The sequence below is a fragment of the Lagenorhynchus albirostris genome, chromosome 19 (assembly GCF_949774975.1).
Source record: "Lagenorhynchus albirostris chromosome 19, mLagAlb1.1, whole genome shotgun sequence".
NCBI lineage: Eukaryota > Metazoa > Chordata > Mammalia > Artiodactyla > Delphinidae > Lagenorhynchus > Lagenorhynchus albirostris.
The window spans coordinates 2,349,715-2,368,348 of NC_083113.1; the positions used below are offsets into that span (position 1 = coordinate 2,349,715).

Here is an 18,634-nt window from a genome sequence, read left to right on the forward strand (position 1 = left end):
CTGATATAGTACTACTTACAGGGAAACTTACAGAATAAATGACTACATTAGAAGGGGGTTCTCAAATAAATGACACAGTCCACCTTAAGAAAATAGAAAGGACAAGCTAAATCCTACAGGCAGCCCTATAATAAACCTCTTTCAATGGGAGTCACCAAGAACACTGGATAAGTCACAAAACCCACATCTCTGGAATCCTAGATCTCCATTCTCTCAACCATTTTCCTGCCTGCACAGCAATAGCCTTGACTTGATTCACTGAATCTAAGGGAATCCACAAAATGTTTATAGATTGTCCTGCAAGTGATATTGACCATAGGATAGATAATAGCTCTGAAGGTCCTGACAATTTCTGTACCTTCTCATCCTACACAGCCATAGCAGGAGAATATCTTAGCAGGTACCTTTAGCAGGTATATCTCTCTAGGGTGTTGTAATCTCTCCAACTACTTATTATTCACACCCAATGTTTCTGAACCATATGGTTTCCACCTGGCTCCTGTAGGTCTTCCAGCCAGTGACACCTGCCTACCGAATTCTGAACTCAGGCTCCTTGGCAGGTACCAGAGGCCAGCTGCCTCTTAATAATGCTTGGGAATAGGAAACATTCTATAGGAACAAGGGACCAACTGTTCTTCTTCATACTTATTTATGGACCCACAAATAAAACTAGCCTCCAGGCCACATGGTATGTCTCACAGAGCCCTGAAGTCATTCCTAGAAGGTCTTGGGTAGCAATGCAAATTGGGCCAATAGTGGACAGCTATTCTTTGCCATCATGCTGTCCTCTCTGAAGCACAGAAAACCAAGGATTCCCACAAAATCTGTTTATCATTTCATGCTGGTAGAACACAGTTGTGTCCTCAACACACTCCACACAATGAACAGAGCCCTCAAGATTAAAGGCAGCTCAGAGTAAGGACTTTATTATTGTACAAACACGAGCAAATGTGGGACAGAGTTCCAGGGCTGTGGGACTTGGAGACTGTATACATCCACAATGAGACCAAGAAATACACGAAGGTATATCTCTGCAAGCTCCCTGGAGAGCCCATCTTATGAGCTGATTCTTTCCACACCTAAGCCAGTCAAAGGGTGAAAATGACGCCCCCTGTAGGCCACTGAGGCCAGTCATGACTCCTTCCAGGGACTGGAGAGATGGCAGAGGTCTGCCTGACTAAGCTTGTAACTGACACACCCTGTGGGACTTTGACAGATGGGAACAGCAGGATGCCTTCTACCAACTGGGAAAGGCACTAAGCAGTTTAGAATGTGCGCCATAGCTTCTAAAAGCACCTCACGTGTGTGGCACTCATCAGGAATCTTCCTGTTGTGGATGTTTGTATGTATGAGGTTTCACTTCTGACTGACGGCTCTCTCACAAAACCCACATTCAGGGCTTCACTCTGGGGACAGTTGTTAGGTTGAACAAGGAGACAGCACATTCCCTGTACTCTAAAACCTTTGTCCAGCATGGACTTCCTGTGCCGAATAAGGTTTGGCCTTTGGGTGAAGGCTTTCCCACGTCTGCTGCACTCACAAGCACTGCTAGATACTCTCAAGTGTACAGCAAGTTGGGAGTGCTGGCTAAAAGGCTTCCTGCACTCACTGTACTCTCACGGCCTTTCTCCAGTGTGAGTCCTCTGGTGGAGAACAAGTGTGTGTCTGTGGTTGAAGTCCTTCCCACACTCCCTGCACTCAGAGGACCTTTCTCCAGTGTGAACCTTCCAGTGCCGAATAAGGTTTGGCCTTTGGGTGAAGGCTTTCCCACATCTGCTGCACTCGTAAGGCTTTTCTCCAGAGTGAACTTTTTGGTGCTGAACGAATTTGGAGATGCAGCTAAAGGCTTTCCCACATCTGCTGCATTCATAATCACTGCTATGAATTCGCCAGTGTACGTTAAGGTGGGAGCTTTGACTGAAGGACTTCCCACACTCCCTGCACTCATAAGGCCTTTCTCCAGTGTGAGTCCTCTGGTGCAGAACCAGTGTGTGTCTGCGGTTGAACTCTTTCCCACACTCACTGCACACATAAGGCTTTGCTCCTGTGTGAACCTCCTGGTGTCGAATGAGGTTAGACTTGCTGCTAAAGAATTTTCCACAGTTACTGCACTGATAGAGCCTTTCACCTGTGTGAACTCGCCTGTGTTCAACAAGACCAGAGACTTGTCTAAAGAACTTCCCACACTCACTGCACTCAAAAGGCCTTTCTCCAGTGTGGACTGTCTGATGTTTAAAAAGGTCACAGCTTTGGCTAAAGAATTTCCCACATTGGCTGCACTCATAAGGCCTTTCTCCAGTGTGGATTCTCTGGTGCCTTGCAAGTGTGTCTTTCCGAGTGAACACTTTCCCACATTCACTACATTTATGAAGCTTCTGTCCAGTGCTAAGGGCTCCCCCAAGCTCAGTGCTCTTATGGGGCTTCATTCTGTCATGAGAAACCTGGTGCTGAAGGCCAGAGGTGGCTGGTAAGTCCACTCTGCCCTCACCATGTATGTAGGTCTTCTCTGGCACACAGATTCTGCAGCTTTTCACAGTGTCCCTGCCCTCATCCCTCCTGAAGAATTTCTCTCCACTGTGCTGCTTGTGGTGCTGGTGAAGGTCTGCACTGAACCAGAACTGCTTCCCATGTGCCTCACATATGTGTGGTTCCTGCCTGGCTTTCCCCCATGGGTATTCAGTCAGATGTAAGAAGTCTTTCAATATTGGGCCAGACATGTCACATGGGTGGGTTTTCAGACCTGCCACAGGAGTCCTGAACTGTGACACTCCTTCTAAATAAACACTCTGCTCAGAGGAAACAGCCTCAGCCTCCACTCCACACCAACAACCTGAAAGCAGAGAAGTGCCCAATGAGATGCATGTTGACTTTGAAGGAGGGGACAACCCCATCATAAATGTATCTGACACACCGAGGATAAGTCCATGGGACCGTTTACAGGACAGAGAGGCAGGGATAGGTTGCGGAAGGGATTGCTATGCAGTGCAGGGCCTCTGAAGGTCACAGAATGGGGGAGGCCTCCTGAAGGCAAGGACATGAGGGCAGAATGAGGACAGAATAGAGCAACAGTTTCCAGTAGGACGTTGACTGTTGGGACAGGCGAGTGCTAGGCAGAAGGGCATGTCCAGGCCCAGGAAACTCCAATCACAAGTAAGCAGCTGGTGTTCAAAGATTACTGAAGGATATGTGCACATCTCGTGACACATTAAGTGCAGGCCAATGTTGCAGACGAATGCGGAGTGAGCAGTAAGGAGGTATGGATGCAAGGTGGATGCCAGGGGCTAGAAGTCAGACTAGAAATAAGTCACAGTGTCCAGAATGGGGAAGGACATGTAGAAACACTGTGTGTCCACAGGCCTTGAAATCAAACACAGGTGGAAACAGTCAATATCTCTGGATTTGAACCCAACCTTGACATCATGCCCTTCCTTGGTGTCCACTCACCAGGTCCAGGTCCCTTCTGAACCTCTTTCTCTGTGGCTGGAGTCATATCCACCTGGGCAGGCATCCAGGGCTCCTCCCCTTGCTCCAGCTGCGTGACTAAATATGATCTGGAGGATGTAATTCCTAAGCAAAACCCAGCACTGGTGAGTACTGGCTCAGAGAAACCCACCCTATGACAGACCATAAGTTAAAGAATAATAATTATTACTGGGACTTCCCTGGCAGTCCACTGGTTAAGACCCTGTGCTTCCACTGCACGGGGTGTGGGTTCAATCCCTAGTCAGGGAACTAAGATCCTGCATGCCACACTACTCAGCCAAAATAATAATTATAATTATTACAAAAAGAACCATGAAGGAAGCATCCAAGAGTCTACATAAGTAGTGACTATGTGAGTGCCTGTAACTCCTGGTATAATGGAGCCCCAGAAAATGTCACCTGGAGGAAAGGGGCAGAACCTTGGGCACAGGGGTGTCATAATTCTAGACAGATTCACCAGCCCAGAAAGTGACCAAGACTATGGGTTCCATTGGGAAAACTATGTCTTGTGACCCCCAAACCTTTTGCTGCGTGGCTTCGGGGCTGCTCAGTAAGAAGTGAGGACACACCATCGAGCATAGCCCTGGCAGCCATGGCACCTACTCCAGGAAACATGGCAAGAAAGCTGTGTGGGAAGGACAGAGTGGTCCCTGTGGGAAAGGAGAAAGGAGATGGAGTTGGTGTGAGGGTCTTACCCAGGGAGGCTAAAAGTGCAAAGTTCTCCAACATCACATCCCGGTACAGGAGTCTCTGATCCTCATCAAGGAGCACCCATTCTTCCCGGGAGAAGTAAACAAACACGTCCTCAGAGATGGCACAGCCCTGCAAAGATGGGGACAGCAAGGTCCATGAAAAGTGTCTCAAGTGAGTATCCCCACTCTACCTACTCACAACAATGTCTTGCTCACCCATGTCCCGAGGTCCCCAAGTCAAACGAAGTACCAGGCATTGATACCATCGGTCCTTTCTCTCTCCTGACTACCGCCAGTGATCACTGTGTCAGCCCACAGCAACAACAAGCAGGTTGGGAGATAGATGCCATTTAAGCTCTGAGCCTGGCCCAGTTCCCCTGGGGAACCCCACAGCATACTCCCTGGACATACTTCCTAAACCTGCACTCACTCTTTTCACTTAAGCCCCTCAAAACAGGGTCCTAGGCCAATCAGTTTACACTCTCTCCTCTCCTGCACATCACTCTTTGGACCATGCCTGCCTCACATCTTCAGCTACCTACAACCAACTTTCTGGCCCACACCACAGACATTACCCTGGACTCCCCAGATGTCACTCTGTACACAGCATGGAGAGAACACTTGGCAATACAATCAGGATGCTATCTTGTCCCAAACCTCCAGTGGCCCCCACTGCCAAAGCCCCCATTCCTGCTTTAAAACCCTCCCAATCTGGCCCTTTTCCTTTCTTCAAATCACGGGCACCCAGAACCACATGCACACCTCAGTTACTCTGAGCCCTCTTCCATTTCTCAGTTGTACACTGTATTAAGTTTCCTATTACTGCTGTAACAAATCACTAGTAGCTCGGTGGCTTAAATCAACTCAAATTTATCATCTTACATCTGGAGGTTGTAAGTCCAAAATGGGTTTCACTAGGCTAAAGATCAAAATGTCAGCAGGATTGGGACTTCCCTGGTGGCACAGTGGTTAAGAATCCACCTTCCAATGCAGCGAGCCTGGGTTCGACCCCTGGTCAGGGAACTAGATCCCACATGCATGCCACAACTAAGAGTTTGCATGCCACAACTAAGGAGCCTGCCTGCCGAAACTAAGACCAAAAAAAAAAAAATGATGTCAGCAGCATTATATTCCTTCTGGCAGCTCCACAGAAGAATCTGTTTCCTTAGCTTTTCTAGCTTCTAAAAAACCTCCTGCATCCTTGAGTCCTTGCCCCTTCCTCCATCGGCAAAGTCAGCAACTATCATTCTGACATCTGTTTCATTCCTCAAATCTCCTTCTTTGATTCTGATCCTCCTGTGATTACACTGGGTCCACGGGATAACCCAGGATAATCTGTCCATCTCAAGATCATTAGCTTAATCACATATATAAAGTCCCTGTTGCGGGACTTCCCTGGTGGCACAGCGGTTAAGACTTCGCGCTCCCAATTCAGGGGGCCTGGGTTCGTTCCCTTGTCAGGGAACTAGATCCCACATGCGTTCGGCAACCAAGAGTTTGGACAACTAAGGAGCAGTGAGCCTCAACTAAGGAGCCTGCCTGCTGCAACTAAGACCCAGCACAACCAAATAAATAAATAAACATTAAAAAAAAAAGTCCCTGTTGCCATGTGAGATAACACGTCCGAAGCTTCTAGGGATTAGAAAATGGACATCTTTGGGAGGTCATTAAGCTGCTTATCACATACATGTTGTCCTCACACCAGTCACAACTTTCCTACACCTAATTATCTGAAAATTAACTTTACAACAGACCTCCCCATTTCAGTGGCTGGCATTTCCATCCTTCCAGCAGCTAAACCCAAAGCTTTGGGTCATCTCTCCTTTACTTCCTTCTCTCACAATCCACTTCAGAAAATAAAATCAGCCCTAGTAAAGTATCAGCATGAGAACACAACCTCTGTGCCACCTTCACAGCAATCACTCTGGTGCAGCCCATCAATGCTCATTTAGACTGCTGCAGTATTCTCCTCCCTGATTTCCCTGTGGTGTGACCATATATAAAAATAAAATTCTCACCTATAACCTCTGCAGCAACTGAACCGAAACGGTCAGAAATCTCATAAAAACTGCCTTCCTGGGACTTCCATGGTGGCACAGTGGTTAAGAATCCTCCTGCCAATGCAGGGGACATAGGTTCAAGCCCTGGTCCGGGAAGATCCCACATGCCGCGGAACAACTAAGCCCGTGCGCCACAACTACTGAGCTTGTGCTCTAGAGCCTGCATGCCACAACTACTGAAGCCCATGCCCCTAGAGCCCATGCCCCGCAACAAGAGAAGCCACCACCATGAGAAGCCCGCGCACTGCAACGAAGAGCGGCCCCCACTCGCCGCAACTAGAGAAAGCCCGTGCATAGCAACAAAGACCCAAAGGACCCAAAAAATAAATATATATATAAATTTATTTTAAAAAACCCCAAAACTGCCCTCTTCCCTTTACACCCATTTCCAACTTAGGGGCCAGTCAGCTTTCCCTCTCCCCTGCCCTCGAGCCTCAGCCAAAGGCAAGTGATGATGCCCAACCCCCTTGCTATTAGCAAGCTCTGAATAAATGTGAATAATTTCCACACCTACCATCACTCCGTCTCCACCATCACTCTAGCCCTTCACTGTCTGTTCTCTCTGCTGCCAGAGGAAGACTGCTGAGACTCTGCTCCACTTTCCCCATGGCTCCCATCATCCTCAGAATAGAGGGCAAGACGCTCAGCTGGCCATTTCAGGCCTGAAACCTGTCCCCATGTTGTCTCCCCCAGAAAGGAAAGAGACTAATTGTTTGTTGGACACTCACAGCTCAGCTTCAACTCCAAGCATCTGAACATGCCTGGGACGCCTTCCATCCCTCATCTCTCTGGGTTCTACAGAAACTTCTCCATGTAACGATGGCTTAGATGGAGACTGCCTCCTCAGAGCCTGCAGACACAACTGCTGGGACAGGGGAGAGCAAAGACACGTAATCCCACATATTGAGAAGGTGAGGGCTCAGCTATCAGCTTGGCCACTGTCATTGGAGCCTGTGGGCAAAAGGGATGGGAACAGCCCATATCACACCAGGGGATGGAGGTGCTATTCCCGTCTCCAGGATTCTACAACCCCAGAAGCGAGATGGAGTACAGGAAGCCCTGCCCCAAAGTGAAGTGCTCACAGAAAAAGGCCCCTCTCCTGGGCCATGATTGGCAGAGAGCTGACACCCTGTGGCACTGAGAATTCTGGGTACTGCAGTCTCCACCTCGACACCAGGTGTTGAGGGGCAGCCTGTGGTCAGAAGGTGGAAGGCAAAGGAATTGAGTGCCTACTGTCTTAGCCTGCCAGTTGCTCCCAAGCCTCAGGCTGCATTTCATACCTCAGAGTCTCTGTAACTGGATGAGGTTGGTACCAAACCCGAGTTCAGCTGCTCGCCACTCGAAAAGCCAATACTCGACAAACAAGTGTTGGTGGAAAAGGAAAAGTTGCTTTATTCAGGAGGCCAGCAATATGGGAAGCTGGTGGACTAATGTCCTAAGACCATCTCCAAGTTGCTGGTTAGGAGACAAAGGTTTTAAAGGCCATGTGAGGGAGGGGCTGCAGGGTGCATGATCCACTTGTGTTCAATTCTCAGATTGGTTGGCATCAAGGTGAAGTTTCGAGCATCAGCAATCTTCTGGTTTCAACCCGTCTGGGGTCTACGTGCTTGCGGTCAGCAGTTTTCCTCTGGTGGGGGTCGGCTTCATATAAAATCTCCAGTGCGCGCTTCATATCCTGAGCGTGATACAACGCTAGCTGTTTTGGAGGTTCACAGCCTGCAAATCCCAGCCTCATCCTTCCGAATTTGGGACCCAAGGTCAGCAGTTTCACCTCCATGTTGTGAAATGTAAAATGAAGATAAAACCTCCCTAGCAGACCTCTGTGAAATTGTTTAAATATTCCTCAAACATAAACGTCCATTCACTAAAACAGCAGAAAAAAATAGTGCCCATACCTTGGTGAGGTTAAGTATCAAGTGATTAAACCAGTGCAAGGTGCATGATTAGTGCTGAATACATGGTCCTTATCATCACAAACCTGGGCTCTCAGGTACCCATGTGGTAGGAGGTGAGTCAAGGCTGCCTACTTGCAGCATCTGTCAAAATTCACATACACAGGGCTTCCCTGGTGGCGCAGTGGTTGAGAGTCCGCCTGCCGATGCAGGGGACACGGGTTCGTGTCCCGGTCTGGGAAGATCCCACATGCCGCGGAGCAGCTGGGCCTGTGAGCCACGGCCGCTGAGCCTGCGCGTCCGGAGCCTGTGCTCCGCAACAGGAGAGGCAACAACAGTGAGAGGCCCACGTACCGCGAAAAAAAAAAGAAAAGAAAAAGAAAAAATTCACATACACATACCCTGAACCTACGAGTAGCCTTAACAGGAATGATTTAAAATTTTACAGGATAGCAGTGTACAATCTGTGCCATTTAAAATTATTTCAAGAAAAAAATAATCACACATACAGAATGACGTTATCAATTTCAGGTAGCCAGTTGCACTAGGGATATGTTCTAGACAAGATGATTCAAGATTTACAGTTTAAGAAATATTTTCCTGGGACTTTCCTGGCGGTACAGCGGTAAAGAATCCGCCTTACAGTGCAGGGGATGAGGCTTCGATTCCTGGTCAGGGAACTAAGATCCCACATGCTGTGGGGCAGCTAAGCCCATGCGCCACAACTACTGCGCTCGTGTGCCTCAACTAGAGAGCCTGCATGCCACAAACTACAGAGCCCACATGCTCTGTAACCTATATATATAGGTTATATAACCTATATGTGTTATATATATATATAATATATATATATAACACATATAGGTTATATAACCTATATATATGTGTTATATAACCTATAACACAATATATTTTGCTTGTTACTGATACATTTAAATTGTTCTTGTGACTTCCCTGGCAGTCCAGTGGTTAAGATTGCTCTGTAACCTACGTGCCACAGCTACAGAGCCTGCGCGCCACAACTAGAGAGAAACCCACACACCGCAATGAAAGATCCCACATACCACAACTAAGACCCGATGCAGCCAAAATAAAATAAATAAATAAATAATCTAAAAAAATTTTTCCCTCAGGAGTAAGTACAGCATAGTGTTGTAGCATAATTCTTCTATATCTTACTTTCAAATTCACAATCTTTGAACTTGCATTAGAACCAATCATGTTGTGTTTGGCTTCAAATTCAATGCAATCTAGCACATGGTGTCCAGTGTCTGACTTCACAGGCTGAGCTCTAGGGGGAGGCTTATCTGGGTTTGCAGCTGGTAACCCCATTACTGATTATAGTACCTTATGCAGAAAGCCTCACTCCTCCAAGCTTCAGTCCCCTCATTTCTGAAACGGGGAAATAACAGTATTCACAGCACATGGTTTTTGGGATTATTACCTGGGGAATTACATGACATCCTCTGGTCATTCTTCCAACAGTGCTTCAAACCCTTCCCAATGGAGGACAGAAAATGACTCCTGACCATCCACATTCTCTTGACTTGATTCAGAGGGTTTCAGGTGCTCAATTCCTCCAGGAACCAGAACCTCACCCCCACCAGACCCACCCTCCCCCAACTATCCTCAGGTAAACTGGCTCCAGTTGGATCTGTGTAGTAAGTGGAAGCTCAGCCTGAATTCCCATGACTCAAGCTTACCAGATCCAGTCTCCAACAGGATTCCACCACTTGATACTGGGGTCCAAAGTGAGCACTAAACCCTGGGAAAAGGGAAAAAGTGCAGTCACTGAATTCTATGGAAAAGATTGCTCCATTTGTCTAGATCATCTTTAACTTCCCTCAGCAGAAGTGTTTTTGTAGATTTCAACTAAACTTTGAAGTTTTCAGTAATACTGAGAAAATAACTTTGTAGTTTTCAATAAAATACTTAGGAATGAATATAATGAAAGAACATGTACATGTTTCATTATATTCATTCCTAAGTATTTTTTATACTATAGATTTGTAAATTTTAATCATTCAATTTTTGCTTTCTGTGTATTGTTAACATATAGAACACAGTTCATTTACATCTATATCCCTGTCTACCACACACACGTGTATTTATACATATATATAAAGAGAAAGAGAACTGTACACAGCACTTTGCTACATTGTTATGCTAGTGAGTCTTCTGCATCAATTGATATATGATTTTTCTTCTTTTTTTTTCTTTAGCCTGTTAATATGTTGGATAACATTCTTTGCTCTTCTAATATTAAACAAACCTGGCACCACTGAAAGAAATCTCTCTTGGTCATGATATATAATTCTTTTTACACGCTGCTGAATTTTATTTGCTAATACTATCTTAATGATATTTATATCTATTTTCATGAGGATAGTTCTACTAAAATTTTCAGATGTCTTACAATTTTCTTTACATTCTATTTTTTTTAATTAATTAATTTTATTTATTTATTTTTGGCTGTGTTTGGTCTTCATTGCCATGCGCAGGCTTTCTCTAGTTGTGGCGAGGGGGGCTACTCTTTGTTGCGATGCACAGGCGTCTCACTGCAGTGGCTTCTCTTGTTGTGGAGCACGGGCTCTAGGCACGCGGGCTTCAGTAGTTGCAGTACGTGGGCTCAGTAATTGTGGCTCACGTGTTCTAGAGCACAGGCTCGGTAGTTGTGGCGCACAGGCTTACCTGCTCTGCGGCATGGGGCAGGAGGATTCTTAACCACTGCGCCACAAGGGAAGCCCATCTTTACATTCTATTATGTGTTCTGTAAAGACAGTTGTATTTGGTATGCAGTTTTAAAATATCAATGTGTTTGTAAATCTTGTCATATGCCTGATAATCACCTTGATTCCTTCTTCCATTGATTGCTCCTATTTTGGTCATTTAGGTTGGAGTTGTATTTGTTGTTCTAACTAATGCGATTTCCTCCTATGCCCTGTGTGTTCATCCCTTGGCAGTTTTAGACATTCAAGATAGTCTTTCACTCTTTGTTTATTTATTTATTTTTTTTGCGGTAAGCGGGCCTCTCACTGTTTTGGCGTCTCCCGTTGCGCAGCACAGGCTCCGGATGCCCAGGCTCAGCGGCCATGGCTCACGGGACCAGCCGCTCCGTGGTATGTGGGGTCTTCCCAGACCGGGGAACGAACCCGTGTCCCCTGCATCTGCAGGCGGACTCTCAACCACTGCGCCACCAGGGAAGCCCCAGTCTTTCACTCTTTAAATTTTGGCTGTCACGGGCTTTACAGAATAGAAGGTTGCAATTCTAAAAGAAATACATTCATTAATTTTCGACACAATATATTTTGCTTGTTACTGATACATTTAAATTGTTCTTGTGACTTCCCTGGCAGTCCAGTGGTTAAGACTCCGTGCTTCCAATACAGGGAACACAGGTTCAATCTCACATGCTGCATGGCACGGCCAAAAAAAAGTTAAAAAAAAATTATTCTTGCCTGTTTCACAAAAATATGCTCCTAATTTATCTTCTATTGGTTTCCTTATTTCTTTTACTCTTTGATACTTAACAGTTCTTTAAAATTTAAATGTCTGTGGATTTTCTAGGATATTTTAAAATTTCTAATTTAGTTTTGCTTTATTTAGAGAATATATTCTATACTGCTTCAATTTTAAAGCTTACTGAAAATTATTTTATGTCCCTAGCATTTGGTTTATCTTGGAGGAATGTACCATGTGTACCTGAAAAGAATGTGTATTCTGCTATAGACTGGAGTAATGTTTTATACATATCTACTGAATCAAGTTAGCTGATGATATTGGTCATGTCTTGTATATCCTTACGGTTTTCCTGCCTATTCTATTAATTATTGAAAGAGTTTTGAAAGCCTGTTCTCAGGTACAAATACATTTAGCATATTCATTCATTCATTCATTCATTCATTTGTGGCAGCACCACATGGCTTGTGGGATCTTTCTTCCCTGACCAGGGATAGAACCTGTGCCGCCTGCAGTAGAAGCACAGAGTCCTAACCATTGGACCACCAGGTAATTCCCCATTTAGCATTTTAAAATCTTCTTGATTTAAATTACTTGTTTAATAAGATGTCCCTATGTTATCTTTGGTAATGTTATTTTTCCTAAAGTTGACATTTTCTTATATTACTATAACCTCTCCAACCCTCTTTTTAAAATAAATTTATTTATTTATTTATTTTTAGCTGCGTTGGGTCTTTGTTGCTGCATGTGGGCTTTCTCTAGTTGCAGTGAGCAGGGGCTACTCTTTGTTGCGGTGTGCAGGCTTCCCATTGCGGTGGCCTTTCATTGCGGAGCACAGGCTCTAGGTGCGCGGGCTTCAGTAGTTGTGGTTCACAGGCTCTACAGCTCAGGCTCAGTACTTGTGGCGCATGGTCGTAGCTGCTCCGCGGCATATGGGATCTTCCCGGACCAAGGCTCAAACTCGTGTCCCCTGCATTGACAGGCAGATTCTTAACCACTGCACCACCAGGGAAGTCCACTTCTCCAACCTTCTTATGGTTAATATTCATGTCTTATTTCATTCCATTCCTTTTAGCATATACTTATGTTTGTAATTAAGGATCATTTGTTATACGTTGCATGGAGTTTGCCCATGCATTTAATACAGTCTGACAATCTCTCCCTATAATTTAAATATATGAGATATTTAAAGCAATAAAACTGAAAAAGAATTGTGGGTACAAATGTATAACTTACTCGCTCTTATCTTCTTAGAAAGGGATAAATCAGACAAAGAATAAGCATATAAATGATATTAAAAATATAACATTCAGGGCTTCCCTGGTGGCACAGTGGTTGAGAATCTGCCTGCCAATGCAGGGGACACGGGTTCGAACCCTGGTCTGGGAAGATCCCACATGCCACGGAGCAACTGGGCCCGTGAGCCACAATTACTGAGCCTAAGCGTCTGGAGCCTGTGCTCCGCAACAAGAGAGGCCGCGATAGTGAGAGGCCTGCGCACCGCGATGAAGAGTGACCCCTGATTACCACAACTAGAGAAAGCCCTCGCATAGAAGCGAAGACTCAACACAGCCATAAATAAATAAATAAATAAATTTAAAAATTCACGACATGTCAATATTTTAAAAAAATAATAATAATACTATAACATTCAGAAGATACACATTCATCTTGATTTTACACTGTTGAACATTTGAAAAATTACATTCACAAAGGGAAAATGAAGCCACAACACAAATCTCAAGTTTTATGAATTCTCTATGAATATATGTATATTTGTTTACTAGAGCAGTGTAATAATATGATTTATAACAATAAATACGTATTTGGTCTTTTAATTTTTAAAATAAATTTATTTGGCTACGTTGGGACTTTGTTGCTGCGCGTGGGCTTTCTCTAGTTGCAGCAAATGGGGGTTACTCTTTGTTGTGGTGCACGGACTTCTCAATGCAGTGGCTTCTCTTGTTGTGGAGCACGGGCTTCAGTAGTTGTGGTTCACGGGCTCTAGAGCACAGGCTCAGTAGTTGTAGCGCACAGGCTTGGTTGCTCAGCAGCATGTGGGATCTTCCCGGACCAGGGCTCGAACCCGTGTCCCCTGCACTGGCAGATGGATTCTTAACCACTGTGCCACTAGGGAAGTTCCCGTATTTTGTCTTTGTCCAGGTTTTGGGCACAGAACTCCTAAAACCTTAGGTATTTCCTAAGTGAGAAGAGCAATAAAAATGCCCTTATGAGGTTACTTTGGGAAAGCACAAAAAGATGGTGGGGCTGGTTTCCAGGAGAACCAACCACATGATTAGAGGGTTGGAATTTTCAGTCCTACCCCCTGACCTCTGAGGGGGTACAGCGGTCGGAGACTGAGTTCGATCGCCAATGGTCAAAGATGTAATCAATCATGCCTGTGAAATGAAGCCTCCATAAAACCCCAAAAGAATAGGGTTCAGAGAGCTTCCAAGTTGACGAACACATGGAGATGCAGGAAGAGCAATGTGCATGGGAACTCTGCACCCTTTCCCCATACCTTTCCCTGTATGCATCTCTTCCATGTGGCTGTTCTTGGGTTATATCTTTTTATAATAAACTGGTAATCTAGTTAGTAAAATGTTTCTCTGAGTTCTGTGAGCCACTATAAGAAAATTGATTGAACCTGAAAAGGAGGCTGTTGGAACCTCCAATCAGTTCAGAAACCCAGGTGAAAACATGGACTTAATGACTGGTGTCTGAAAGGGTGTGTGTGGGGTGGGGGGAGTCTTATGGGACTGAGACCTTAACCTGTGGGATCTGATGCTATCTCTGTGTAAACAGTGTCAGAATTGACTTGAATTATAGGACACTCAGCTGACGTGGGAGAATTGCTTATTGGTGTAAGAAAACCCACCCATACACAATAGAATTGGTGAGACCATAATCTTTAGCAGCCTTTCTCAAATGGGGTTCCATGAGAGAATTTGTGCCCACAGAAAATGGTTTCAGTGGATACTGTCTTAAATACCCGAAGGAAAGTACATGCCTAGGACCAGTCTAAATGCATATAAGAATAATCAGTTCACTACCTACAATGGATTCCTTGGGAAACTAATGCTTAATTCTCTCATAAAATCAATTGGATAGAGTATACAAAGGGAGAATAATATAGGAATTTCAATAACACAAACTATCTTTCCTGGCTGTTTTGTAGCTCATGAAGAAGATCAGAATAATATCACCCCAAAATATGCCTCTTTGACATAAAAATTATTTTGAGCTGAAGGCAATGAGAAACAGCAAACACAGAAAAAGCTCCCCCTTTTCTACCTAAAGGCAAGATATAAATTCTCCTTTTATTGGAGACAGATTATCAGCCCAGAGACTGGCACCAAAGGAATCTGCAATCAAACCACACAATATTAGGTTCCTCCTCCATATTTACCTTCTCGGTTTGCTGCCCTTGGAAGCCGAAAACTGCTTTTCTTCGTTCTGTCATTTGTCTACAAATTTACTCTTCTTTGTCGAAGATACTAATATAAACTAGAATTCTAAGTCACCAATTCCAGTTACTTTTGGTTTAGGTTTCTCCCATGTGTTGTGTGCTGCACATATTAATATACTGTTTTTCTCATTAGTCTGTTTTTTTCTTAAGGAGACCCAGCTGAAAACCTAAGATTGGCAGAGAGAGAGTTTTGCCTCTCCTACACTAATTAAAATTACAAATAGTATACAGAAGTGTGGGCAGAAACATTTCCTGTGTTGGGACAACTTGTTAGAGGAATTCTTTGGTAGGAACTTCCTGTGAGGCAAGAAGCATGTCCTCCTTGGAACATTTAGTCAAGAACAAGGAGACGGACTTCCCTGGTAGTCCAGTGGCTAAGATTCTGTGCTCCCAATGCAGGGGGCCCGGGTTCGATCCCTGGTCAGGGAACTATATCCCACAAGCCGCAATGAAGATCGAAGATCCCGCCACAACTAAGACCCGGAACAACCAAATAAATAAATAAATAACAAAGACTAAAACACAAGGAGGCACCCCAATGTTCACTGCAGCACTATTCACAATAGTCAGGACATGGAAGCAACCTAAATGTTCATAAACAGAGGAATGGATAAAGCTGTGGTACATATATACAATGCATTACTCAGCCATAAAACGGAACGAAATTGGGTTATTTGTAGAGATGTGGATGGACCTAGAGACTGTCATACAGAGTGAAGTAAGTCAGAAAGAGAAAAATATTGTATATTAACATATATATGTGGAATCTAGAAAAATGGTATAGATGATCTTATTTGCAAAGCAGAAATAGAGACACAGACTTTGAGAACAAACGTATGGACACCAAGGAGGGAAAGGGGGTGGTGGTGGGATGAATTGGGAGGTTGGAATTGACATATATACACTATCGATACTATGTATAAAAGAGATAACTAATGAGAACCTGCTGTGTAGCTCAGGTAACTCTACTCAGTGCTCTGCAGTGACCTAAATGGGAAGGAAATCCCAAAAAGGGGAGACATATGTCTACATATAGCTGATTCACTTTGCTGTACAGTAGAAACTAACACAACATTGTAAAGCAACTAACCTCCAATAAAAATTAATTAAACACACACACACACACACACACACACGCACACACACACAGAGGCTGGGACAATCTATCATAAGGCATTTGAGGGATTTTGTGGCTTTGGCAAGACTGAGTAAAGTGGAATCACTCCTGACACTGGAGGAGATTTTCAGTGTGTGTTTCTCTTACAACAGGTTGTTCAAAAGCAAGGGTAACTGTCATCAGGCAGCTATTTTACGACACCCCATCTTCTTCTGCCAGGCCAGGTTCCTTGTGCCCTACAAAGCATTCTCCTCATGCAGACACTGGATAAACAGAATGCCCCTCCTTTGTGGAGGGAAGTCTCAGAAATGCCCACCCTCCCCCCCCACCTCCATCCACAGCCCTCCCGTCTCACCCCAAGGACCATTTGAAATAACATACTTAAGATTGTTACCCATGGGACCTCCCTGGTGGCACAGTGGTTAAGAATCATCCTGCCAATGCAGGGGACACATGTTCAATCCCTGGTCTGGGAAGAGCCCACATGCTGCAGAGCAACTAAGCCCGTGTGCCACAACTACTGAGCCCGCACGCTAGAGCCCACGAGCCACAAATACTGAGCCCACGAGCCACAACTACGGAAGCCCGTGTGCCTAAAGCCTGTGCTGCGCAACAAGGGAAGCCACCACAGTGAGAAGCCTGCACACCGCGACAAAGAATAGCCCCCACTCGCCACAACCAGAGAAAGCCCATGCGCAGCAACGAAGACCCAACGCAGGCACAAATTTTAAAAATAAATAAATTTATATATAAAAAAAAGGATTGCTACCCCTAAATCTGATCTCCAGGCCTTGACCTAGTCCAGACCACTCTCTACACCCTGTGGACATCTCCAACCCAGCCCCTTCTGCAGAACGCCAGACCTTCCAGTCCAGCTGCTCATGTGACACCTCCACTCTGGGATATCTCAGAATCAACCATGTCCACTCTGAAACCTGCTCCCTAGTTTGACTTCCTGATTTCCGTTTTCAAAATGTCCATGAGGGCTTCCCTAGTGGTGCAGTGGTTGAGAGTCCGCCTGACGACGCAGGGGACACAGGTTCGTGCCCCGGTCCGGGAAGATCCCACATGCCGCGGAGCGGCTGGGCCCGTGAGCCATGGCCGCTGAGCCTGCGCGTCCAGAGCCTGTGCTCCGCAACGGGAGAGGCCGCAACAGTGAGAGGCCCACATACAACGCAAAAAAAAAAAAAAAAAAGTCCATGAAAACAAAAACGAAAAAATTTAAAACTTGTTTTTTCACTTACTATCAATCACAGCCTCATCTGATTCAGGAGGAAATGTTGTTGTTGGTATCTTTAAAATAAATCCAGAACCTGATCACTTCTTCCCCCTCTCCTGGCTCTCGAGTCCATCCACCGTCAAAACATTTCTTGAAGCCGCTGCAGTGGCGTCTTTACCAATCTCCACGCATTCATCCTCACATTCCCTGCCCCAACCTAATCTGTTTCGCCCAGCGCAAAATGTGGGATAGTTTTAAAATCTCCACTCAGATCAAGTACTCCTTCTATTCGAAACTCTTATGGCTCCCAGAGCCCTCAGAATGAAAGTACAACTCCTCAACCCAGGTGTGACTCCTCACATCCTGCTCGATGCTGACACGACACGGATCCCCGATCTCCCCAATGCCTCTGGCTCAGTCCGACTTCCAAGCCTTTGCACCTGTCGATCCCTCTGCCTGACCCCCTCTCACACGCACAATCACACTGTCAGAAACAGGGACCCCACAATCCCGGACACCGGGCCTGGGCTGCAGGCACGGGAGCAGGCGCCCCGCACTCGGGGCTTTAGTGTCTGGTGGGGTGAGGGCGCTGAGGGCCCGGAGGAGGAGCGTGTACCTGAGGGGGTTCCCTCAGCGCGGCCGCCGCCATCGGGGTCTGTGGGCGGAGTGCGCAGGGAGAGGCAGGCATCCGGATTGAGGACCTGGATACCGCGGTCCCAAGCCCTGCCCCGGCGGCAGGGTCAAGGCAGGCGTCGCCACCGCCGAACTTTGTCTCGCCTCCGAGCGGGGGGGACAACGCCTACTCACGTGTCTTCCCGATTCCTCCACCCTCGGTCCAGACCAAGCATTCAAGAGCCCCGTAGCGCTTAGATCCTCACAAAAACCGACAAAATGTCTGGTTGCGCCTAAGATGCCGGAAGTCCCGCTCCGACGTCTTCCGCACGCACGGAAACGCCCCTCTCCCGGGTCTTCATTGGACGTGTGGCGCAGAGCCTTCTGGGTAATGTAGTTCTTTGTGAACCATCGGCCTAGGCACAGGTTCAGGTTCAGGGCCTGGGCCTGAGCTCCTGGGGAAAGGCTGGGTACCACAAAAGGAGTTTGTAAGTGGTACACCTAATTCCCGAGGATGGGCGAGGCTTAGCTCCTCTTCAAGGGCCCGCACGCAGATTCAGTGGATTGCTGTCTGCACTAATTAAATAAGTGTTTGGAGTCATATTATTTCGGATTGTCTGGAAAGCTGCAA

General features: G+C 45.8%; 1 protein-coding gene across 5 annotated transcripts; it reads right to left on the minus strand.

Moving 5' to 3' along the window:
• Positions 1 to 904: 904 nt before the first annotated feature.
• Positions 905 to 18,283, minus strand: ZNF671 (zinc finger protein 671). Of its 5 annotated transcripts, XM_060131585.1 has the most exons (7): positions 18,008 to 18,283; positions 9,831 to 9,892; positions 9,115 to 9,519; positions 6,964 to 8,922; positions 4,179 to 4,305; positions 3,445 to 3,567; positions 905 to 2,830 (listed from the first exon to the last, which is right to left on the minus strand). In XM_060131585.1, the coding sequence occupies exons 5-7, from the start codon at positions 4,210 to 4,212 to the stop codon at positions 1,617 to 1,619; spliced, it is 1,371 nt and encodes a 456-aa protein (XP_059987568.1). In that variant the 5' UTR covers positions 4,213 to 4,305; positions 6,964 to 8,922; positions 9,115 to 9,519; positions 9,831 to 9,892; positions 18,008 to 18,283; the 3' UTR covers positions 905 to 1,616. The 5 variants fall into 5 exon arrangements, with proteins under 5 accessions (XP_059987568.1, XP_059987569.1, XP_059987567.1 ...); XM_060131586.1 differs by lacking the exons at positions 9,115 to 9,519; positions 9,831 to 9,892 and having other exon boundaries at positions 6,964 to 7,910; XM_060131584.1 differs by lacking the exons at positions 9,831 to 9,892; positions 18,008 to 18,283 and having other exon boundaries at positions 9,115 to 9,782.
• Positions 18,284 to 18,634: the final 351 nt, after the last annotated feature.